At 45.7% G+C, this 25,445-nt stretch overlaps 1 protein-coding gene across 1 annotated transcript in view; it reads left to right on the plus strand.

Annotated features, from left to right (window-relative positions):
- The window catches only part of LOC145361194 (leucine-rich repeat transmembrane neuronal protein 4-like), a 200,753-nt gene extending 179,829 nt beyond the window's left edge, over nucleotides 1-20,924 (plus strand). The window contains exon 3 of the mRNA XM_080216835.1: nucleotides 20,470-20,924. Within this exon, the coding sequence (XP_080072961.1) occupies nucleotides 20,470-20,694 (225 nt within the window). The 3' untranslated portion in view covers nucleotides 20,695-20,924. The remainder of the gene's footprint in view (nucleotides 1-20,469) is intronic.
- The last annotated feature ends 4,521 nt before the right edge of the window (nucleotides 20,925-25,445 follow it).

Here is a 25,445-nt window from a genome sequence, read left to right on the forward strand (position 1 = left end):
GTCTGAGGTCACAAAACAGCTTCTTCCCTGCTGCTGTCAGAATTTTGAATGGACTTACCTTGCATTGAGTTGATCTTTCTCTACACCCTAGCTATGACTGTAACATTACATTCTGCACCCTTTCCTTTCCTTCTCTGTGAATGGTATGCTTTTCCGGTACAGCGTGCAAGAAACAATCCTTTTCATTGTATGTTAATATGTGTGACAATGATAAATCAAATCAAAAATCAGATCAAACCCAGCCCACAGCTCTGCAGCTTACAGCACTTAAGGTGCAGATCCAGGTATTTTGTGAAAGAGTTTTGGGTCTCTGCCTCCGAGATCAACTTGGGCAGTGAATTCCAGTCCTCCATCACCCCTTACATACAGAAATTCTTTCTCATGTCTCCAATCCCTCACTGAAATCCAAATGCACCACTTATTCTGTGGCTGTGCCACAGTTTTAAGCTTTTCATGTCCTTATTCTCAAATACCCTTCTGCCACTTACATTGAATCTATGTCCCCTGGATCTAGAATTCTCCATGATGTGGAGATACCGGCATTGGTCTGGGGTTGGACTGGACTCTAGAATTCTCCACAAGGGGAACAATTTTCTCCTGTCCACTCTATCTCTTCCCCCCATAAGTATGTACGCCTCTATCAATGAGATGGAGACGCTGGTGTTGGACTGGGATGGGCAGTTAAGAAATCTCACAACACCAGGTTGAAGTCCAACACGTTTATTTGGAATCACAATCTTTTGCAGCACTGCTCCTTCATCAGGTGAGTCTTTTTTTTGGAGCGTTTCTCCTTCCTGATGAAGGAACAGCACTCTGAAAGCTTGTGATTCCAAATAAATCTGTTGAACTTTAACCTGGTGTGGTGGAACGGTTGAGGACTCTGGGTCTGTACTTGTTGGAGTTCAGAAGGATGAAGGGGGAATCTTATAGAAACAGACAGGAAACTGCAAGGCCTGGATAGAGTGGACGTGAAGAGGATGTTTCCACTACTAGGAAAAACTAGAGCCAGAGGACACAACCTCAGGCTAAAGGGACGATCCTTTAAAACAGAGATGAGAAGGAATTCCTTCAGCCAGAGAGTGTGGAACTCTTTGCCACAAAAGGTTGTGGAGGCCGGGTCATTGAGTGTCTTTAAGACAGAGATAGATGGGTTCTTGATTAATAAGAGGATTAGGGGTTATGGGGAAAAGGCAGGAGAATGGGGCCATGATTGAATGGTGGAGCAGACTCGATGGGCCGAATGGCCTAATTTCTGCTCCTATGTCTTATGGTGAGATTTCTAACTGTGCCCACCTCTATCAAGTCACATCTCAGCCTCTTTGTTACAAACCCCAACCTATCCCACCTCTCCTCACAGCTACACTGTTCTTGTATTGGCAATGTTCTTAGTCCAATGGGACTGTTGATGTCCATTTGAAGAAAGAGGACAGCTTCTTCTCAGGGGACATGTGATGTGGTTCAATTAGGTAAGGAGCAGCACATTTCCTCAGTCAATCAGATCAAATAATTCTCACTCAGATAGGCAGAACCACAAAGCATAAATCTGAATGTTAATTCAGTGTGAAACCATGTCCGGAAAGCAAAATAAAGAGAGGATTAGAAAGATGGGATCAAGAGACAGAGGGAAAAATGTGGAATAAGCAGAATGTTAACAAAAATTACAACAACATATATTTTTCAAAAATCTTCAACAACAATTAAAATCTGAAAGAATAAGTCCCTAAACTGGTAAAGGTAAATTTTCAGTGCTAGAGAGGCTATTTGGCAGTAATTAAAAGTTTATTGCATCCAAATTCACATCCAAAGCCTAACGTATTTTGTGGGTAAGTGCCACGACTTTTTTATTTGGTTTGATTTGATTTATTATTGTCACCTGTATTAGTATACAGTAAAAGTATTGTTTCTCGCGTGCTGTACAGATAGCATACCTTTCATAGAGATGGAAAGGAGTGCAGAACATAGTGTTACAGTCATAGCTAGGGTGTAGAGAAAGATCAACTTAGTGTGAGGCAAGTCCATTCAAAAGCCTGACAGCAGCAGGGAAGAAGCTGTTCTTGACCTCAGACTTTTGTATCTTTTTCCCGATGGAAGAAGGTGGAACAGAGAATGTCCGGGGTGCGTGGGGTCCTTAATTATGCCGGCTGCTTTGCCGAGGCAGCGGGAAGTGTAGGCAGAGACAATGGACGGGAGGTTGGTTGTGTGATGGATTGGGCTACATTCACCAGCCTTTGTATTTGAGCTTTTCATGTAATTTATTTGCAAGTACCCTTAGTGAGGGGTGCCGATGTTTGTGGAGGGGTAGGGAAGCCCCAGGAGAAGATAGCTGCTGTCTATATCCAGCCTGGACTTAAATGTGATTCCAATTCCAAGCCAGGGACCCAGGTTCAGTTCCTGGCTTTGTGGAGTTTACATGTTCTCCCCTTGGGTTTGCCTGGGTTTCCTCCAGCAGTCCAAGGATGTGCGGGTTAGGTGGATTGGCCGTGCTAAATTGACCCCTTAGTGTCAGCAGGATTAGCAGGGTAAATGCATGGGTTGGGGGGATAGGTCTGGGTGGGATTGTGGTCAGAGCAGACTCGATGGGCCAAATGGCCTCCTGCTGCATTCTGTCCGGGTTCTATGATTCTATGATGCTAATACAGTTGACTCCAATCTATCCTCTGAAGTCGTCAAGCAAGCCAATCAAGAATGGACGATGAAATGCCAACCTTATCACTCATCTGACATCCCAAAAATTGGCTGGGTTTTTCAAAAAAGAGACAATTAGAGATGTTTGAAAGAATTATTTTGGCTTCACCGTAGGGTTCTCCTTAACAGGGAAATCAGAAGCTCATGGATTGATTGCAAGCTATTCAGAGCGTCTCAATTTCTGTCTGACACAATGCTAACCCTTCAATTAAATACTGGATTGCAACTCATTCTGCCCGATGCAAAACTGTGCGCTGAAATAAACTTAGCCTCTTGATTAGAAAATAGCTTGGAACTCGCTTCTCTTCAGTGTTATTCTACTAGTAATACCTGCCTATAAAGGGAGGCTGGATATACATATGAGGGAGAATGGAGTGGAGAGTTACACTGATACGTTTTAATGAGGAATGACTGCAGAGGGCTAAAGTGGACAACATTGGAGACAACATAAAATAAGGGGTTGAATTCTAAAGGGGGTGCAGGAGCAGAAGAATCTGGGTGTACACGCACCAAGATAATGACAGGGGGCAGAACCAGTGAACAGCATAGTTCTTCAAGGATATGGTATTCTGGGCTTTATTAATAGGGGCACATAGCACAAGAGTAAGAAGGTTCTGCTTAACTTATACAAGACACTAATTAGACTTCAGCTGAACATTGTGTAGATTTCAGGGTGCCACATTACAGGGTGTGAATGCACAAGAGAAAGTACAAGAGAGGGACCTGGGTTCAATTCCTGGCTTGGGTCTCTGTCTGTGCTTTCCTTCTCCCCATATATTCTACAATAGGTATGTTTTTGATTTGATTTATTATCACACGTATTAGCACACAGTGAAAAGTATTGTTTTTTGCGCACTATACAGACAAATCATACTGTACATGGAGAAGGAAAGGAGACAGTGCAGCATATAGTGTTACAGTGTTCGCTAGGGTGTGGAGAAAGATCAACTTAATATGAGGTAGGTCCATCTAAAAGTCTGATGGCAGCAGGGAAGAAGCTGTTCTTGAGACGGTTGGTACACGTCCTCATAGAAATTATAGAAACCCTGCAGTGCAGAATGAAGTTACTCAGCCCAGACTCTGCACCGACAACAATCCCACCCAGGTCCGCGCACATTTATCCAGCTAAATCCCTCTCACCTCTACATCCCGGGACACGAAGGGGCAATTTAGCATGGTCAATCAAGCGAACCCACATATCTTTGGACTGTGGGAGGAAACCGGAGCACCCAGAGGAAACCCACGCAGACACAGGGAGAACGTGCAAACCCCACACAGACAGTGACCCAAGCTGGGAGTCGAACCCAGGTCCCTGGAGCTGTGAGGCAGCAGTGCTAACCACTGTGCCACCATCCTGCCTCAGACTTTTGTATCTTTTACCTGATGGAATTGTATCTTGTAGTTCCTTGCAGTCTTGGGCAGAGCAGGAGCCCATACCACGCTGTGATACAATCAGAAAGAATGCTTTCTGTGGTGCCACTGTAAAAGGTGGTGAGAGTCGTAGCTGGCATGACAAATTTCCTTAACCTGTATCCTATGTGATCCTACATAGTTATGGAGGGTATGGTGGCACAGTGGTTAGCACTGCTAGCTCACAGCGCTGGGTTCGATTCTCACCTTGAATCATTGTCTGTGTGGAGTTTGCACATTCTCCCCATGTCTGCGCGGGTTTCCTCTGGGTGCTCCAGTTTCCTCCCATAGTCCAAAGATGTGCAGGTTAGGTGGATTGGCCATGCTAACTGCCCCTTAGCATCAGGGGGACTCCCACCCTGGCCCTATCCCCAGAACCCCATGCATTTACCCTAGCTAGTAAACGCATGGGGCAATGGGGATTGGGCCCGAATGGGATTGTGGTCGGTACAGACTCGATGGGCTGAATGGCCTCCTTCAGCACTGTAGGACTCTCTGATTCCAAACTGTTTATAAATATACAGCCGTCATTCTTCACGGGGTGAAATGGAATTCTCTTGATTATATTTCCGTCTCCATCCCCAACATTTCTGCTCTTGTAACAAGGGGCACATTGGTTAATTGTAAAGTTACTGGGATTGGGAGAGAAGGCAGTCAACCTGCAAAGTTCCCCTGACATTCAGCAGAATGTCTTTAAGGCTGGAATGTTTAAGTAGTTAACATGCAAGCAATAATCAGGTCACTGTCTTCATGTCGTGGTCTAAAGTCAATTATTTGCCTGGCTTGATAAACACATTTAATGTCAGGAGAGATTTCATGGTTGATATTTTCTTTGAGTCTGTGTATTTTTATATTATTCTTTCCGTGTGTTGTAATTCCATTCTGTGACGGAGTAGTTCCAGCTCCCTGAAACATCATAACCCTAATCAGTGCTGCTAGATGTGTATCACTTAGCTGCAAGGTTATTAGCAGTTACTTAACCATTCTCCTCACAGGCAAGTCCCAGTGGAGACAAAAGTTTACAATAGACAGCTTGTACCACTCAGTCTAACTTCAAGTGATAAGTTTATTTCTTTGTGTCACAAGTAGGCTGACATTAATACTGCAATAAGTTACTGTGAAAATCCCCAAGTTGCCACACTCTGGGTACACTGTGGGAGAATTTCGTATGGCCAATACACCCTAACCAGCACGTCTTTTGGACTGTCGGAGGAAAACAGAGCACCTGGAGGAAACCCACGCAGACACAGGGAGAATGTGCAGATTCCGCACAGGCAGTGACCCAAGCTGGGAATCGAACCCGGCTCCCTGGAGCTGTGAGGCAGCAGTGCTAATCACTGTGCGACCGTGCCTTCCCTGGTACCCCGACCTTTGTAAAAGTCTCACAACACCAGGTTAAAGTCCAACAGGTTTATTTGGTAGCCAATGCCACTAGCTTACGGGACTCTGCCCCTTCATCAGGTGAGTGGGGAGTTCTGATCACCAACAGGGCATATAAAAGCACACACAGTTTACAGAATACTGATTAGAATGTGAGTCTTTACAGCTAATCAAGTCTTAAAGGTGCAGACAATGTGAGTGGAGACAGCATTACACATAGGTTAAAGAGACATGTATTGTCTCCAGACAGGACAGTTAGTGAGATGTTGCAAGCCCAGGCAAGTCACAGGAGTTACAGATAGCGTGACATGAACCCAAGATCCTGGTTGAGGCTGTCCTCATGTGTGCGGAACTTGGCTATCAATCTCTGCTCAGCGACTCTGTGTTGTCTTGTGTCGTGAAGGCCGCCTTGGAGAGTGCCTACCTAAAGATCAGAGGCCGAATGCCCATGACCACTGAAGTGTGCACCGACAGGAAGAGAACAGTCTTGCCTGGTGACGCTGACCTTTCCCCAGTTAATATCAGCTGCTGTTAATCTGGAGCGAGCACTCAATTGTCACAACATTTGCAACATTAACATGACAATGCCTTAACATGAGGCAATGCCTTCACTAAAAGCCACCAAGGGAGATGTTGTTACTGTTTAACTTCCTCGTTAAAAGCAGACTAAACAACTCCCCTCGTTCAGTAGATAAACTGTTTGGAAGCCACCCGTGGTGTTTGATCCCCAGAGCTCATTAATAGATAACAGCTGGCCCAGTACCAAGCTGCAAAGCATTTGTTCAACAAAGCTCTTTGGCAAAACTCACACAAAGATCAAAGAGTTACTGCCTTAAACTCCACGTTCACTGTTTGAATTTTCATTACCGTTGACTGAAGGTGACCACAACAACAGGGAAAATGGAATACTGGAGCTGAGGCAGTGTTGAGGAAGTCTGCCATAGGCTGGATGATGGAGCTGCCATTTGCACTTAGTTGTTCAACATGTCACAAGTTTCTCAAGCGCTTCCCTCAGCCTCCTACACTCAAAAAAAATCTTATAAGGTCTACTGATCTTATAGAGGTCGATAAAGATAGTCAATATCTCCTCCAAGTGGACACTGAGCCACCTCCCCCCCCTCCCCGATACCCAAACGAGGTTCACTGGACCAGGGAAGTGGCTGCTGCTTTATCCCCAGAACACGTCTTATTCACGTCACTCATAGCTGCCCAAGTTCATGAGCAAGATGGTTAACATTTTACTGGTCAATCTCTTGCCATGAGTCAGAGAATTTATAGCTTTATAAAATGAGTCTTGTTTATAACATCAATGCTGGTGATTTATATTCACTGAATAAGTTATTTTCTATTTTTATTGAATCGTACTGTCGTATATTTCTGCTGGTACTTTGGCAATTGAAATTCATAACGTCGAGTGAAGAACCGTACGTCTACATCTATAAATCGATGACCTTTATTTGTACAAGTTTTTTATCTGCAAATTTAACTTCTGTCCTGTCCAGTTTTTAAATACTTAGAGCACATAGCAAGGCAAGAGGAACCAGCTGGAGGGAGATACCTACCATTGAGCAGTAGTGGGAAAGGGGAATTGGAGATCCAATGTACTTGTACAGACTACCTTGGACTTTTGTGTCCAACGAATGGTCATTGAGTTTGAGAGAACTCAGTTGCTGATATTTTCTTCTGATTCATTGGATTTCTTTGTTGGCTGGCCAGCTTTCATGGCCCATCCCAAGTTGCCCTGAGGCAGTTGAGAGTCAACCACTTTGCTGTCACGTGTAGGCCAGACCAGGTAAGGATGTCAGATCTCCTTTCCTCAAGGACATCAGTGAGCTAGATGGGTTTTTCCAATGGTGGGCAATGGTTTCAGGGTCATCAGTAGATTCTTATTCCTTTTTTTTTTCTTGAATTCAAATTTTGCTATCTGCGGGATTGGAACCCAGGTCCCCAGAGCACGAGCTGAGTTTCTGGATCAATTCGTTTAATTCGCCATCAAGTTCAGCACAAGGTTGTGGGCCAAATGGCCTCTTCCTGTGCTATACTGTTCTATGTCATTGTCTGGTGATTATAACACTCGGCACCCCCCCCCTCCGCCGTTGAAAAGGACCCTTTAGAATCATGGAATCCAACAGTGCTCAAAGAGGCCATTCGGTCCATCGAGTCTGCATCGAACACAATCCCAGCCAGGCCCGATCCCCATGCATTTACCCTCGCTAGTCCCCCTAACACTAAGGGGCAATTTAGCACGGCCAATCCACCTAACCCGCACATCTTTGGACTGAGAGAGGAAACGGGAGCACCCGGAGGAAACCCAGGCAGACACGAGGAGAATGTGCAAACTCCACACAGACAGTGACCCCAAGCCACAAGTCGAACCCAGGTCCCTGGCACTGTCAGGCAGCATTGCTAACTACTGTGCCGCCCCCAGTTTAGGACATTGCCAGAAATCAGAAGTGAAAACACAATATTGCTCAGGGCAAGCAGGTGGGGGTATGGGGGTTATCTAACTGGTGGGGGCTCCTTTTACAAACCTAGCACTATCCAGACATAACTGGGCCTGGGAGCAAAATCTCAGACCCAGGACAGTGACCAGTCATTGCACAAACTTTGAGTTTGGTGTCTTCTCAATGGTATCTGGGTGTCTCAAAGTGGTGAGTAACATTTTAATTACTAACAACAGATCACACGTGCTAATTAGAGGATTTAAAATTTATCCTATTTGTTTTGATTCGAAAAAAATGCTCAAATTAAGATGAAAAAAGATGTGTGCACCTTTCTGACTCCCACTCTCTCCGAAAAGTGTTAGTAATTAGAATGTTTTCATTTATTATCAGTGTGAAAACCTGTGTAATAATCATATGATCTGAGGCTGAACCATCAACACAACACAGGTGATCAGACAGTCACCACTGAAGACCGGTTGACTGCAGGAACAACCTTCTGCACAGCTTAATACACTTTCCCAAGTGGACAGAACAAATTTAACATCACTCTCCACATAAACATAGAACATTACAGCGCAGAACAGGCCCTTCGGCCCACGATGTTGCACCGACCAATTAAGAAAAAAGCAATGACCCTCTAACCTAAACCAATCCCTTTCCATCCATAAACCTATCCACGGATCTCTTAAACGCCCCCAAACTAGGCGCATTTACAACTGCAGCAGGCAGGGCATTCCAATCCTTCACCACCCTCTGGGTAAAGAACCTACCCCTGACATCCGTCCTATAACTACCACCCCTTAATTTAAAGCCATGCCCCCTCGTGCTAGCTTTCTCCATCAGAGGAAAAAGGCTATCACTGTCCACCCTATCTAAACCTCTAATCATCTTATATGTTTCAATAAGATCCCCTCTTAGCCACCGACTTTCTAACGAAAACAACCCCAAATCCCTCAGTCTCTCCTCATAGGACCTCCCCTCCATACCAGGCAACATCCTGGTAAACCTCCTCTGCACTCTCTCCAATGCCTCCACATCCTTCCTATAATGTGGGGACCAGAACTGTACACAATACTCAAAGTGCGGACGCACCAGAGTTTTGTACAGTTGCAACATGACGCTGCGACTCCTAAATTCAATCCCCCTACCAATAAACGCCAACACACCGTATGTCTTCCTAACAACCTTATTGACTTGATTCCCAACTTTCAGGGATCTATGCACATATACACCTAGATCCCTCTGTTCGTCAACACTATTCAGAGTCCTACCATTAGCCCTATACTCTACACAACTGTTATTCCTGCCAAAGTGAATCACCTCACACTTTTCCGCATTAAACATAGACGTAACGCTGCTTAAAAAGAATCACAGGTTCTGCCCAAGAATAAAGCGGGTGGAATTTTACAGGCTCGCCCAGTGGTGGTACATTCTGCACACCACATTTTACAGACCCATCCTCGCCGCGACAGGGCTGTCAAATTCCGCCCAACATTGTTGACATTCAACGCCAAAAACCTCCAACCTCGTCCACCGCTGGGATTCTCCGCCACCATTACACCAAATGGAGTTTTGGCTGGAAGGCCAAGTTCTTCACTCTCGGTGGTGGGACGTGGGAAGGAAGGATAAGATCGGAAAATCCCAGCCCAAATCTTTCTTCCAAAATAACTTTGCCAAAACTGCCAAAAAGATGAAGAACAAACAGCCGGCACGGTAACTGTTAAGTTTTGACTTAGCCTCCCATCCATTGACTCTGTCTACACTTCCCACTGCCTCAGCAAAGCAGTCAGCATAGTTAAGGACCCCACGCACCCCGGACATTCTCTCTTCCACCTTCTTCCATCGGGAAAAAGGTACAAAAGTCTGAGGTCACGTACCAACCGACTCAAGAACAGCTTCTTCCCTGCTGCCATCAGACTTTTAAATGGACTTACCTTGCATTAAGTTGATCTTTCTCTCCACCCTAACTATGACTGTAACACTACATTCTGCACTCTCTCCTTTCCTTCTCTATGAACGGTATGTTTTGTCTGTATAGCGTGCAAGAAACACTTTTACATAAGAACATAAGAAATAGGAGGAGTAGGCCATCTAGCCCTTCGAGCCTGCCCCGCCATTCAATAAGATCATGGCTGATCTGTTGTGGCTCAGTTCCACTTTCCCGCCCTCTCCCCATAACCCTTAATCCCCTCGCTTATCAAAAACCCATCAACCCGCGTCTTAAAAATATTTAGCGAGGCAGCCTCCACCACTTCAACGGGCAGAGAATTCCAGAGATTCACCACCCTTTGAGTGAAGAAGTTCCTCCTCAACTCCGTTCTAAACCGCCCCCCCCTTTATCTTGAGGCTGTGCCCCCTAGTCCTACTGTCCTTTCTGAGTGGGAAGAGTCTCTCCACCTCTATCCTATCCATCCCATTCATCATCTTATACGTCTCAATGAGATCTCCTCTCATTCTTCTAAACTCTAACGAGTACAAGCCTAGTTTATTCAGCCTCTCCTCATAGCTCAACCCCCTCAACTCCGGTATCAGCCTAGTAAACCTCCTCTGCACTCCCTCTAAGGCCAAAATATCCTTGCGTAAGTACGGCGCCCAAAACTGCACACAGTACTCCAGCTGCGGCCTCACCAATGCCCTATACAGCCGCAGCAAGACCTCCCTACTTTTATATTCAATCCCCCTCGCTATGAAGGCCAGCATCCCATTCGCCTTCCTGACCACCTGCTGTACCTGCAAGCCGGGTTTTTGCGACTCATGCACAAGGACCCCGAGGTCCCTCTGCACCGTCGCCTGCTGCAGTTTTTCTCCACGTAAGTAATAGTCCTTCCTACCATTATTCCTACCAAAGTGGACAACCTCGCACTTGCCAACATTAAATTCCATTTGCCATTTCCTGGCCCATTCACCCAGCCTATCTAGATCCTTCTGCAGACTCTCCACACCCTCCGCGCAATTTGCCTTTCCCCCAATCTTGGTGTCATCAGCAAATTTCGACACCATACACTCGGTTCCCTCCTCCAGATCATCTACATAAATGGTAAATAGCTGTATGTTAATACATGTGACAATAATAAATCAAATTTATTTATTGGTGTTGCAAGTAGGCTTACATTAACACTGCAGTGAAGTTGCTGTGAAAATCCCTAATTGCTATACTCTGGCAACTGTTCGGGTACACTGAACGAGAATTTAGTACGGCCAATGCACCTAACCAGCACGCCCTTCTGACTGTGGGAGGAAACTGGAGCACCCGGATGAAACCCATGCTGATAAGGGGGTGGGGGTGGGCACCTGTAGATGTCTCAGCAGGTTCTGAGCTTTGGTCAGCTCGATCCATCATTATTCTGTGTAAAAACAGGACACTTGCTGTTATTGGGAGGTGATGGCCTGGTGGTATTATCAGTAAACGAATAATCCAGAAACTGAGCCAACGTTCTGGGAAGCTGGGTTCAAATCCTGCCACGGCAGATGGTGTAATCTGAATTTGTTTTTTTTTAAATCTGGAATTAAGAATCTACTGGTGACCATGAAACCACGAGCGATGGTCGGAAAAGACTCACCCAATGTCATTTTGAGAAGGAAAACTGCCATGTTTACCCGGTCTGGCCTACACGTGACTCCAGATGCAGGGCAATGTGGTTGACTCTCAGCTACCCTCCAAGGCAGCTAGGGATGGGCAATAAATGCTGGCCCAGCCAACGACACCCCTGTCCCACAAATGAATAAAAAATAAAACGACCCCGAGTTGCAGCTTTGTGCAGTGAATTTATCCAAAGCTGTGCTCAATTTGTCAGTTCAAATTTGTCTTTGTGGAATAATTCAAACTTTTCCGGGGAGATTTTACTTTAATTGAATTATTTCAGCATTCGCCACATTCCCGAGCGAGCATTTCTTTTATTCTTCAACCAATTTTTAAAGTACACTTGTGAAGAAAATGACCAGTTTTGGAGTGCTGTCATATCCAGCTTAACGTGCTGACTCGTAGCTAATTGAAATTGTGAGTCCCCGCCGATATATCACATCCAGTTGTCCCTGAGGATCTGCTGTGATTTATTGTATTTTTTTCAAACGGTAACCAAGAAATCCCATGGAGCAGGTTGTAAATCCTGCAGCCATTGCCGCAAGGATCAAAATAGGATTTACTTAAAAATAAAGAAAAATTGTTTCGGCTTCTCGAACCCTTCCAGTCTTGTTGTGCAATGTATTGCAGATGCAGGAAGTGAAGGTGACTTATTGCCATATGTTGACCAACGCTACTTTAAGCTTTGAAGCTAAAACTCCAATCTCGGCCAATGCAGAGAGACCAGTTGACAACGTCAAACAAAGAGAATGATATTGTTCCCTCTGTCGCAGCCATTCTGGTTTGGAGACAGAGCACAACAGGGAAAAATTGACAGATTGTCTTCCAAGTAGGAGAAAGCAGAGATGGGACTTGCGTTTACAGCAGCACCGTTCACTATCGCAGGACATCTCCAATTACTTTACCTTTGAAGTTTTCGTCATCGTTGCAATAAAAACGCAGATTAATGTGTCACTTTCCATGACCATCAGGCATCTCAAAAGGCTTTCGAGCCCATTCGAATCCCCGCAGTACAGAATTCTACCCGTCCAGCCTGCACTGGCAACAAATACGAGTGCAGTGCCATTCCCGGCTTTTTATTCATTCATGGGACATGGGTGTCACTGGCTGGGCCTTTGCTGCTATTTCAAGTCCAGATGACCCTTTGTCAAAGCTGAAAGGCATAGAAAGTGGGAGATATTTATACTGCAGGGGGAGGGAATGGAAGATGAGTCATAGCCACAGAAACCAGGGGAAAGGCTGCTAATGGCAGCCCATAGAGAGAATAGAGGGTGTGAATGGCCTTCGGATCCTGACCTTCCTGTCACTCACCATTTTAACACTCCGTCCTTCTGCCATACCCACATGTCTGTCCCTGGCCTGCTGCAATGTTCCAGTGAAGCTCAACACAAACTGGAGGAACAGCCTCTCATCTTCCAACACAGCACTTTACAGCCTTCAATTCTCAACATTGAATTCAACAACCTCAGATGATTAGCTCCACCCCATCTCGATCCCCTTTGTTTGCATTCTATTTTATTTCATTTTTTACTGTTCTCCACCTTTTATTTCATTAATGGTCTTTCTTCATTTTTCTTCCCCTCCTCCCACTCTTTCCTTCCCCCGATTCATCCCACTTTCCCTTACCTTTTCTACCCCCCCACTTCCCCTTTTCTACATTCTACCTCTGTCCCATCCCGTACCCCCGTTCCCAACATCTCCATCTGTCACAGCTAACAGCTTCTCCACCCTTTGGCCATTCACACCCTCCATTCGCTCTATGGGCTGCCATTAGCAGCCTTTCCCCTGGTCTCCATGGCTCTGACTTATCTTTCATTCCCTCCCCTGCTGTATAAATATCTTCCACTTTCTATACCTTTTAGCTTTGACAAAGGGTCATCTGGACTTGAAACGTCAGCTCTTTTCTCTCCTTACAGAAGCTGCCAGACCTGCTGAGATTTTCCAGCATTTTCTCTTTGGGTTTCAGATTCCAGTATCCGCAGTATTTTGTTTATTGCCCATCCCTCATTGCCTGAGGGCAGTTGAGAGTCAACCGCATTGCTGTGGCTCTGCATTCACATGTAGGCCAGACCAGGCAGGGATGGCAGATTTCCTTCAATCAAGGGCAGTAGTAAACTGGATGGGTTTTTCCCAAGAATCGACAATGGTTTCACAGTCATCACCCAATTCTTAATTTCAGATATTTTTTATCAAATTCAAATTCCACCATCTGCAGTGGCGGGATTCGAACCCGGATCCCCAGGACATTAGCTGAGTTTCTGGATTAATAGTCTAGCCATAACACCACTCGGTCATTGCTTCCCACCATGTAGGGAATTTATCAGTCGATTTGCAGGCAGCAAGTTCCTCCTAATCGCAAGGCAATTCAATACCAAGAGCTTTTGTTTTTGAGTGTTGGTTGAAAAGACGGCACGGTGACACAACGTGAGCACTGCTGCCTCACAGCGCCAGGGACCCAGGTTCAGTTCCAGCCTCGGGTCATTTTCTGTGTGGAGTTTGTACATTCTCCCCATGTCTGTGTGCGGTTGTCCAGGTGCTCAGGCTTTCAAAATCACACAAGTCATAGAACCCTACAGCACAGAAACAGGCCATTTGGCCCATCGACTACAATCCCACCCAGGCCCTACCCTCTTATCCCTACATATTTACCCACTAATCCCTCCAACCTACACATCTCAGGACACTAAGGGGCAATTTTCGCATGGCCAATCGACCTAACCCACACATCTTTGGACTTGTCTCGTTTTCTCCCACACTCCAAAGATGTGCGGGTTTGGTGAATTGGTCCATGGTGAATTGCCCCCGAGTGTCCCAAGACTTTGGGGAATTAGTGGGGTAAATATGTGAGGTTACAGGAATAGGGCCTGGGAGAGGCGGTGAGACTCAATGGGCCGGATGCCCTCTTTCTGCGCTGTAGGGATTCTGTGGGGGATGGTATTAGTCAGGACAGCTCTGCTTTTCATTGCGGAATGCCAAAGGTGGCAGTGTGTGCAATAGTCCTGCCGTGGTACAATACGTCTCCAAGATCCAATCCTGCCAGCACAACCAGGCATCCTCACCAACTGCCTGTGTCGAGTCACAGTTTGTTTACCCCACGTCTAAGCATAGGTCAGTGTCTCTCTCTCTCTCTCTCTGACAGGGTTGTGATGATGGTAAGCAAAGATTAGTCATGTTATCTCCTTTCTCCAAACGTTATTTGATCTCAATTTTTCTTACCTCATTTTTAGCTACTGTACCGACGCGCTTTGAAGCAACCTAGACTCACTTTCTGCATTGCAATAATCTTGGTTCTTTGACTGACCTTGTGGGCTGAAGTATGTGCGGTTTGAGAGGATATCAGAGGTAGAGAAAAAGACCACCACAGAGAGGATACCATCAAATCAGAGATCACACAATACCACTGTGATGAGATTTTGAAAAACTCACAGCTTCCTGTGGCAGAGAAAGTAACAGGGAGGATTTAATTCAGAGTTGAGAAAGATGAAAGGGTTCGAGGGAATAAATAATGAAAGGTTATTCCCACTGATGGAAACAGGAAGTGTTGGAAATGCTCAGATGGTCTGGCAGAATCTTTGGAGAGACAAAAAGAGTGAATGTTTCAGATTGAATCTGGCCTTTCCACAAGACTGAAAGATTCTCACTGAAAGGTTCATCATTGCCAAAGGGGCGTTCGCTCAGTGTTAGCACGGAAAGAATAAGGAGGGAGGTTAGGAGACATATTTCATGCAAAGAGGAAAGACAATTGAAGTCAAATCAATCACACAATTTAAGAGGGAATGCTTTAAACCCTTGGAACAGGAGAGAGTAAGGAATATGAGAAGCAGATCGTACAGCCCCAGAGGCTGCACTGCCAGTCAGTAAGACCATGATGGATCTTTGCCATCTGATCTACTTGCCCAACCAATCCTATGCCCCGATTTCTACATCACACAAAACTGTATCCATCTCAGAAATCCTGGAGGCCATGTCCGAGCATCCACAGCTCTCCGGGGTGGAGAATTCCAAAGGTTTGCGATCCTCTGAGGGAAGAAATGTTTCCTCACCTCAGTCCCAAGTGGCTTCTCCTGAGACCCATGACCCGCGAGGTGGAGACTCTCGAGCCAGGAAACACGGCCTCTCGGAGAGCTTGACAGGATCAATGCTCAGGGTATGGGTCCTCAGCGAGAGCGGCAGGTAAACTTCAGGGAATGTCAGCCCAGTCTACTCCATCAATCCTCATTCATCCAACAATCCTGTCAGCACAGAGACAACTCTGTGAATCTCTGCTGCACCCCCTCCAAGCCAGGTGTATCTTTCCTGAGGTCTGTAACCCAGCTGTAGCCTCACCAAAGCTCTATGCAATTGCAGCAAGACCAAACACTCCAACCCAACTGAAATAGAGGCCAATATACTAGGAGCCGTCCAAATTCTCTGCTCTGGTTCCAACAGGCCACAATAGATCTAACCATTGAAGGGGGAAATGTAACAAGCAGCTGAGTAAATACCACCCACTTCACACACCACCCCAAGCAGGTCTCTGCCAAACAATAATGACATGCACCTACATAGCACACAGGGCACTTCACCGGAGCATTATAGAGTCGTAGAGGTTTGCAGCAAGGAAACAGGCCCTTCGGCCCAACTTGTCCATGCTGCCCTTTTCTTTTTTAAAACCCCTAAACTAATCCCAATTGCCCACATTTGGCCCATATCCCTCTATACCCATCGTACCCATGTAACTGTCTAAATGCTTTCTAAAAGACAAAATTGTACCCACCTCTACTATTATCTCTGGCAGCTTGTTCCAAACACTGATCACCCTCTGTGTGAAAAATTTACTCCTCTGGACACTTCTGTATCTCTCCCCTCTCACCGTAAATCTGTGCCCTCTAGTTTTAGATTCCCTGACCTTTGGGGAAAAGATATTGACTATCTAGCTGATTTGTGCCCCTCATTATTTTATAGACCTCTATAAGATCACCCCTCAGCCTCCTACACTCCAGAGAAAAAAGTCCCATTCCCTCCAGCCTCTCCTTACAACTCAAAACATCAAGTCCTGGTAGCATCCTAGTAAATCTTTTCTGCACTCTTTCTAGTTTAATAATATCCTTTCTATAATAGGGTGACCAGAACTGTACACAGTATTCCAAGTGTGGCCTTACCAATGTCTTGTACAACTTCAACAAGACGTCCCAACTCCTGTATTCAATGTTCTGACCGATGAAACCAAGCATGCCGAATGCCTTCTTCACCACTCTGTCCACCTGTGACTCCACTTTCAAGGAGCTGTGAACATGTATCCCGAGATCTCTTTGTTCTGTAACTCTCCCCAACACCCTACCATTAACTGAGCAAGTCCTGCCCTGGTTCAATAGAACAAAATGCATCACCTCGCATTTATCTAAATTAAACTCCATCTGCCATTCGTCAGCCCACTGGCCCAATTGATCAAGATCCCATTGCAATTGGAGATAACTTTCTTCACTGTCCACTATGCCACCAATCTTGGTGTCATCTGCAAACTTATGAACCATACCTCCTATGTTCTCATCCAAATCATGAATATAAATGACAAATAACAGTGGTCCCAGCACTGACTCCTGAGGCACACTGCTGGTCGCAGGCCTCCAGTTTGTATTGTCAAACAAGATTTGACCAGATAAGGAGATACCCAGGAAGGTAACCAACAGGTTAGTTGGGGAGCTAGGAGCATCTTAAAGAGAGGTAGACCAGCGGGGAGGTTTAGGGCGGAGGTTCCAGAGCTTGGGATCTTGCCAGCTGAAGACACAGCCCACCAAGAGTGGAACAATTTTCAATAGGGGGGTGCTGGAAGGGCCAGAGCTGGAGGGGCACAGCAGTCCCTGGGGTTTGTAGGAATGGAGCAGGTTAATGAGATAGAGATGGGTGAGGCCACGGAAGGAACTGTCCTCCCCTTTCAATGAAAACGAGATAGGTAAGGACGCTTAAGTGGTTAATAACACGTGGGTTCCATCTCTTTGACTACGACAAGGTCTGATCTTTCCTTCCTGTTATCGTTAAGCTGATACGCAAAGTAAAAATGCAATTAAAACTCAAACGTCAATTAGATTTTAATTGAAAAATCAGTCGGCATGTCTAATTAAGGATGACAGACACTGGATGATACGCATGAATGCTTAGTTTAGCAATAAAAGATTAATAGCTCATAAAACATCATTAATTGCCAGATTACGCTGAAGGAGTATATTGTTATTGAAGTGTAATTCAGTGATTCTGAGAGAGATATTTAAAAATTTAATTTTGTTTTAATCTAAGCCTGGAACACATTGTGGTGAAGGATAGTGGGAATAGTGGTACAGTCGGAGGCTGATGTTTATGCGCCTTGTCTCTATCTATCTATTTCTGTTGTTGTCTTTGGTTGAGATTTTCTTCTGGGTATATTCCTGTCATTTCTTCTGCAGGGTCAGAGTACAAATCTGTAAAATTATCCCCCACCCAGAAGCAAAAGGATGCTAGTCTGCATCACCCCTTGCTGTCAGATTTTTAGGTGCAATGCTCTTACGCACATCAGAAAGCCCACCCCCCCACCCCGCTGCTGTCCCCCCCCATCCCACCCCTTCCATTTTTGCATCCACATCCTCAAAAGCCCAATTTAAAAGGAGATTGTGACAAGGATACGTCTTTGGTCTCAGCGCCTTGGCACATCCAATTATTGTGATGGGCTTGTATGGCCGAGATTTTATACAGTCTCGCTCGTCCCGAAACTGTCAAATCCTGCCTGAGGTTAATGGATCTTCCCGTTGCCCGCGCCCCCCTCGCTTGCCCCGATTCCCCTGGTGGGCTGGTAAAATTCCAGCCAATCTCTCTACTGCACAGTTTGCTAAAGACTCGGGGGATTTTCCAGTGCTGCCGAGTGGCTGAACCTTCAGGTCCAGCCAAAGTCTCTGGACATGAGGCGGGCGGGACTGCCCCATCCATGTTGGGGCCCACCAGATCAGGGCTGGAAAACCCCCAACAAAGGCTTTCCAGGACTGAAGAGAAGAAAGAGCTGACATTATGCACCACCTCTCTCGGCCCCAGAACACCCCAAAGTGCTAGAGCAGCCAGTTAAACAACTCGGTGGGTGGATTTTTCCATCCCACCAGCCACAGAAATCACAGCGAGGCGGTGGGGAGGGGAAGGTCGCACTGTTTCCTCAAAAGGAACTCTTCAAATGCAGACAATAAAAATACAACAAAACTCCAAAATTCCAATTTATCAATCAAAGAAAGGGTTTAATAAAAAGAACTTCATTACTCCAAACATGCCAAGCTCCCCACAATTCCCAACAGGTTCTTATTTATAGTGAGTCAGTATGTTGAGGAAGAATGTGCCTGAAGTTAGCCTTTAAAACAGGTTTGTGTCCAAGACAGCAAAGCAAAGTCACAAACTCACCCAATTCCTTCCAGACACTCAAGAGTCAACTGGTTTATGTGCTCTTTCAATTTCCCTAATCCTTCCCCAACTGGGGACAGTTCAGCCAAATTACCAATTTAAAGTATGTGAGATCATAAGACTGTAAGTAATAGGAGCATTCAGCCCATCGAATCTGCTCCATGATTCAATGAGATCTGATATGATCATCCTCAGGTCCACTATCCCGTTTTATCCCCATGATCTGGGATTCACTTACTGATGAAGAGTTTATCTATCTCAGCCTTGAAAAGACTGAGTGAACCAGCTTCTACCATCCCCTGTGGTCAACAGTTCCATAGATTCACTCTTCCTCATCTCTGATTTAAACGGATGACCCCTTACTCTGAGTTTATGCTCTCTGGTCCCAGGTTTTCCCACAAGGGGAAAACAATCTCTCAGCATTGACCCGATCAAGCCCTCTGAAAATCTTAAACGCCTCCATGAGGTCGCCTCTCATTCTTCTAAACTCCAATGAGTACAGGCCCAACCTCCTCTTAAGAACATCCCTCCATACCCAGGATCAACCTTCTCTGGATTGTCTCCAATGCCAGTCGATAATCGGACTAAAACTGTTCACAATATTCCAGGTGTGGTCTAGCGAGTGCCTTGTATAGTTTAATGAGACTTCCGTATTTTCATCCTTCATTCCCTTTGAAATAAAAGCCAACATCCCATTTGCTTTCCCAATTACCCGCTGAACCTGCATGCCAGCTTTTCATGATTTTTGCATGAGGAACTCCAAATCTTTCCCCATGTGAATTACATCCAGCTGCTTTTATTCTTGCTGCCAAAGTGCATAACTTCACATTTCTGCCCATTCACCTAACCTGCCCATACTCCTACAAACTCAATGGTTGCGATCTTGCCCATAGTTCACACCACGTTCCCGCTGCGGCGAGGTCAGAGAATTTGGCGCCAGCCAAATCTCCATCACTGCAGCAGGATGGGAAACACATACCTCCTTTCTTCAAAATTCTGTCTTTACAGAGGTCAGCTAGTAACCTTTTCATTCATTCATTTGAATAATGAATTATTCATGGGTGTCGCTGGCTGGCCAGCATTTGTTACCTGCCCCTAATTGCTTGAGGACAGGTGAGAGTCAACCACATTACTGTGACTCTGGGGTCACATGTAGGCCAGACCAGATAAGGACAGCAGATTTCCTTCCTTGAAGGACATTAGTGAACCAGATGGGTTTTTCCAACAATGGTTTCACAGTCATCAGTAGATTCTTAATTCCAGATATTTTTTATTGAATGCAAGTTCTACCAACTGCTGTGGTGGGATTTGAACACGGGTCCCCAGGACATTAGCTGAGTTTCTGGATGAATAATCTAGCGATAACACCACAAGACTATTGCCTCCCCACCAACATTTTCAGAGGACAGCAGTGATCTTAGGAAAGCTGTACCAAACAGTTGGCACTGGCTGAAAGGCCCCCTTGTGTTCCGTGTCATTCCCCGATCCTCCTTCCTCAGCAATAGATATTGCCCAATGAGGTGGAATGTCTGCTCAACAACTCTAACACGCTCTTGTCTTCTCTCTTCCCCCTGACAGACTCCGCTGCCCATGAACATCACAGCCTTTTACAACTACGATCAGCCTCTGGTTGGCTACTGCAAAGCACATCAGACTCTCCACATACACAAGCGGTACGATGCCCCACTACAGGAAGAACCGGAGCCGGGCAACATGGAGCCGGCTGCGAGTCGGAACGTCATTAGCACAGTGGCTCGCTCGGCTATACCCAACATACACCTGGAAGCACCTCACTCACCTTAGGAGGGTGTCCCACAGGTGATGGACCTTGAGGCGACAGGTTCTGGTCTGGAAGAGTAAAAAGACAAAAGGAGGATACAGACAAACGTTTAAATGGTCCTTGATGAGTTTTTAAACAATAAAAAAGATACAACTCTGAACAGTCTGTGACCATTGAAACTCAAACATCTAAACTTCAGAGTTTTGACGTTCTCCTAATTTTATGTGCTTTGATATTTGATGTAAATATAAGACTCTGCTTATGATGTTCTTAAGAAAATAAACTAAAAACTGTAATGGATGGGGTCAACTGCTTTAATAGTCGTGCTTTCCCCCGAATTGTACTTCTTCAATATGGGGAAATGAAAAGATGTAAAGAAAAAGCCTAATCTTCAGGTTCTTCCTTCCCAGAGTAGGAACGCTGAGGGTTGTTTGGAAGATCATCAATTTCAGGTAAAAAGCTCCGTGAACACCATGAGAGTTACCATCAGAGTTGGAAATCCTGGAAGTTATCAATCCTGTCCACAGTCCATCCATCCGATGTGTCCGTAGCAAGTGATCAACTTCAGTGTAATGATGGGGGGGGGAAAGAGGGGGAGGGGGAGGCTTTCTCCAATCCGAGTGGGGAGTGTCACATGAAAGCAGGTTGAAGGGGGTTTCTGACTCGGTATTTCAGCGAGAGTCAAAAATGCATTCCAGCCAAACTAGCCGGACGAATTGGTCTTTTGGTTAAGATCAAGGCCCTGGTTTTACCGGCACGCCCGCCCCTATTTCGAGGCTCACAGAACAGTATTCTCCATTGGCCTCGAGTGTGATCTTAACGAGCCTCAGGCAGACATACTGGTCAAATTCCAACCTGAGATGGGATGCAATGCCTTATCTTGTCAGTGTGGATCTCAATCGTCTCCCTGTGGGGGTGGGGGGGACATTGAATTGGATTCAATTAGTGTTTGGTTTTTGCAGCAAGCAAGGAATGGATTTGTGTTTGCCCGGACCCCTTTGTAACTTTAAGGATGGAGTGAAACATTTTTTTAAAAAGATACCAGCCAGACAAAGGTTTGATTTTAACCCATTTCCAATGCCACATCATGTAGTGTCAAGGGCAGTTCTTTCCCCATGGTCATTTCAGATACATGTGGGATCTCTGACACCGTTTTCAGTGCAGAAGATTTGGACCACCCAATGTCTATTTTCTACTGAAACCTATTGCTGGATCAAATGTTTGCTTTACTCTTGGAAGGAAGTAATTGAAGTTTTACACATTTACTTCCTGAAATTTAAGGATGACGTTTTGTTTTCCGGAATAATTTCTTTCACCACTTTGACAATATGCTTGTTTGGATTTTGTGTGATGGACCACACAATTTCTGAAACGTCTCCTACACCCTGGGGAGGGCTGGAATTTTCCAGCTGTTTCCGCCAATGGGATCTTCTGGTCCCACCAACAGCGCACCCCCTACTATGGGTCTCCCGGAAAATTCCATTGATAACGGCGGGACCACAAGATCCCAGCTCCAGCGAACAGCACTCCCCTTCCCGCTGCGAGAAACATGCCGCAGGAGGACAGAGAATCCCACCCCAGCCCATGACCAGGTGGAGAATAGCTATCAATAGGTAACAAATGCCAAACATACGAACAAAAAATTCTGGGGGTACTCAGTAAATGGTGCAGTGTGTGTGCAGGGAGAAAAAGGACTTGGATTTCAGATTGGGGACTCGTCAGCAGAACTGGGAAAAAATTTGCAATGTCACATTGCATTGAGGAAGAACAGAAAGAGGAAAAGGGTTGGTCAGAAGATGGACAGATCTGCCCTGGGGTTAGAATCACTACAGTGCAGAAGGAGGTCACTCAGCCCATCGAGTCTGCACCAACAACAATCCCACCCAGGGCCTCTCCTCGTAACCCCATATATTTACCCTTGCTAATCCCTGACACTAAGGGTGAAACTAGAACTAGAGGGCATGGCCTCAAAATAAGGGGGAGCAGATTTAGGACTGAGTTGAGGAGGAACTTGTTCACACAAAGGGTTGTGAATCTGTGGAATTCGCTGCCCAGTGAATCAGTTGAGGCTCCCTCATTGAATGTTTTTAAGGCAAGGATAGATACATTTTTGAACAGTAAAGGAATTAAGGGTTCTGGTGAGCAGGTGGGTAAGTGGAGCTGAGTCCACGAAAAGATCAGCCATGATCTTATTGAATGGCGGAGCAGGCTCGAGGGGCCAGATGGCCCACTCCTGCTCCTAGTTCTTATGTTCTTATTTTAACATGGCTAATCCATCTAACCCGCACATCTTGGAGTGTGGAAGGAAACCGGAGCACCTGGTGGGAAACCTATGTAGACAACGGGAAGAACGTGCAAACTCTGCACAGTCACCCAAGGATGGAATTGAACCCGGGTCCCCGGAGCTGAGAGGCAGCAGTGCCAACCACTGAGCCACCTGGTTGAAGGAAGGAAGGGTTAAATGGCAAAAAGAATGAGGATGCAAGGCAGGAATGGACAGTAATGTACAAATCATGATGGGTCTAAAGAGGGTAAAGATGGCAACAGCAGAATCACGACCAGCATGTACAAACCAAAAATCCTCACCATACTCCCATACTGGTGGACTTGTACAATTCGAAAACCATTGACACATCCTCCATCTTTTTCACCTTCACTTGTCCCATCATATCTTTTGTCATTTAATCTCTCCATGCCTTCTATCTGATCACAGAGCTTCCTTTCTCTTCTTGACACTCTTCCCTTCCACTCCATGCTTGCTTGAAAACCTGTGATATCCTCCTGTTTTCTCCGATTGTGACAAAGGTTCACTGGCCTGAAACTTTGAGAAGGATTTTCTCTCCCTCGAAACCCAGTCTCTCACACAGAGTTGAAATCGGGCCCTTTAACACTGTTGTTCTCTCCCCGCCACAGAGCTGCCTGACCTCCCTTCTTTATTCATTTATGGGGTGTGGACATCGCTGGCTGGGCCAGCATTTATTACCCATCCCTAACTGCCCTCCATTACAGAGGGCATTCGAGAATCAACCACATTGCTGTGGCTCTGGAGTCACAGGTAGGCCAGACCGGGTAAGGACGGCAGATTTCCTTCCCTAAAGGGACATCGGTAAAGCAGATGGGTTTTTTTTTACGAGGATTGACAATGGTTTAATTGTCATCATCAGACTTTTACTTCAAATTTCACCATCTGCCATGGTGGGATTTGAACCCGGATCTTCAGATCTTGTGACAAGGAGAGAAAAGAGCTGACATTTTGAGCGCAGACCACCCTTTGACAAAGCTTTGTCATCTGGACTCGAAAGATTGGCTCTATTCTCTCCCCACAGATGCTGTCAGACTTACTGAGATTTTCCAGCATTTCTTCTTCTGGTTTCAGATTCCAGCAGTAATGGGCAGTAATTTGCTTTTCTCCTGGGTCTCTGGATTACTAGTTCAGTGACAAGACCACTACGCTACTGCCTCCCTGCTGTGTTCTTTTTTCACATTTCCAGCATCTGCAGTATTTTGGTTTGTGACAGAGCATAAGCTGGAAGTGGTAAAGGATTAATTTGGAACTGGGGAACAGGAGAACCCTTTTCACACAAAGCACATTGATAACTTGAATTTCAAAGTAGAGTGGTGTAGCTGAAGAAACAGATCAACAGATACATAGCATTAAGATGCTCTAAGCAGCTCAGCAAAGAACATTATGCCAGTGTTGAGTTTCACTGCCCTGTTTGCCCAGAAAGAGATGTGAGGTGGCACAATGGTTAACTCTGCTGCCACATAGTGCCAGGGACCCACGTTCAACTCCAGCCTTGGGTTATTGGAACATAGAACATTCCAGCACAGTACAGGCCCTTCGGCCTTCGATGTTGTGCCGACCAGTGGAACCAATCTAATGACCCTCTAACCTAAACTATTCCAATGTTATCCATATGCCTATCCACTGACGATTTGAACGCCCTTAAAGTTGGCGAGTCCACAACTGCTGCAGGCAGGGCATTCCACGCCCTTACTACCCTCTCAGTAAAGAACCTACCTCTGACATCCGTCCTATAATTATCTCCCCTCAATTTAAAGCTATGTCCCCTTGTGTTAGCCATCACCATCTGAGGAAAAAGGCTCTTACTGTCCACCCTATCTAACCCTCTGATCAATCAGGTCACCTCATAACCTTCTTCTCTCTAATGAAAATAACCTCAAGTCCCTCAGCCTTTCCTCATAAGACCTTCCCACCATACCAGGCAACATCCTGGTAAACCTCCTCTGCACCCTTTCCAATGCCTCCACATCTTTCTTATAATGCGGCGACCAGAACTGTACGCAATACTCCAAGTGCGGCCGCACCACAGTTTTGTACAGTTGTAACATGACCTCACAGCTCCGAAATTCAATCCCTCTACCAATAAAAGCTAACACACTGTACGCCTTCTTAACAACCTTATCAACCTGGGTGCCAACTTTCAGGGATCTATGCACCTGTACACCGAGATCTCTCTGCTCGTCAACACTACTAAGAGTCCTTCCATTAGCCCTATATTCTGTATTCCTGTTACTCTTTCCAAAGTGAATCACCTCACACTTTTCCACATTAAACTCCATTTGCCACCTCTCGGCCCAGCTCTGCAGCTTATCTATGTCCCTCTGCAAACTGTAACATCCATCCTCACTGTCTACATCTCCTCCGACTTTAGTGTCGTCAGCAAATTTACTAACCCATCCTTCTACACCCTCATCTCGGTCATTTATAAAAGTGACAAACAGCAGTGGCCTCAAAACAGATCCCTGAGGT

Source organism: Carcharhinus amblyrhynchos, chromosome 34, assembly GCF_965287045.1.
Source record: "Carcharhinus amblyrhynchos chromosome 34, sCarAmb.v2.hapA, whole genome shotgun sequence".
In the NCBI taxonomy this organism is placed as follows: Eukaryota; Metazoa; Chordata; class Chondrichthyes; order Carcharhiniformes; family Carcharhinidae; genus Carcharhinus; species Carcharhinus amblyrhynchos.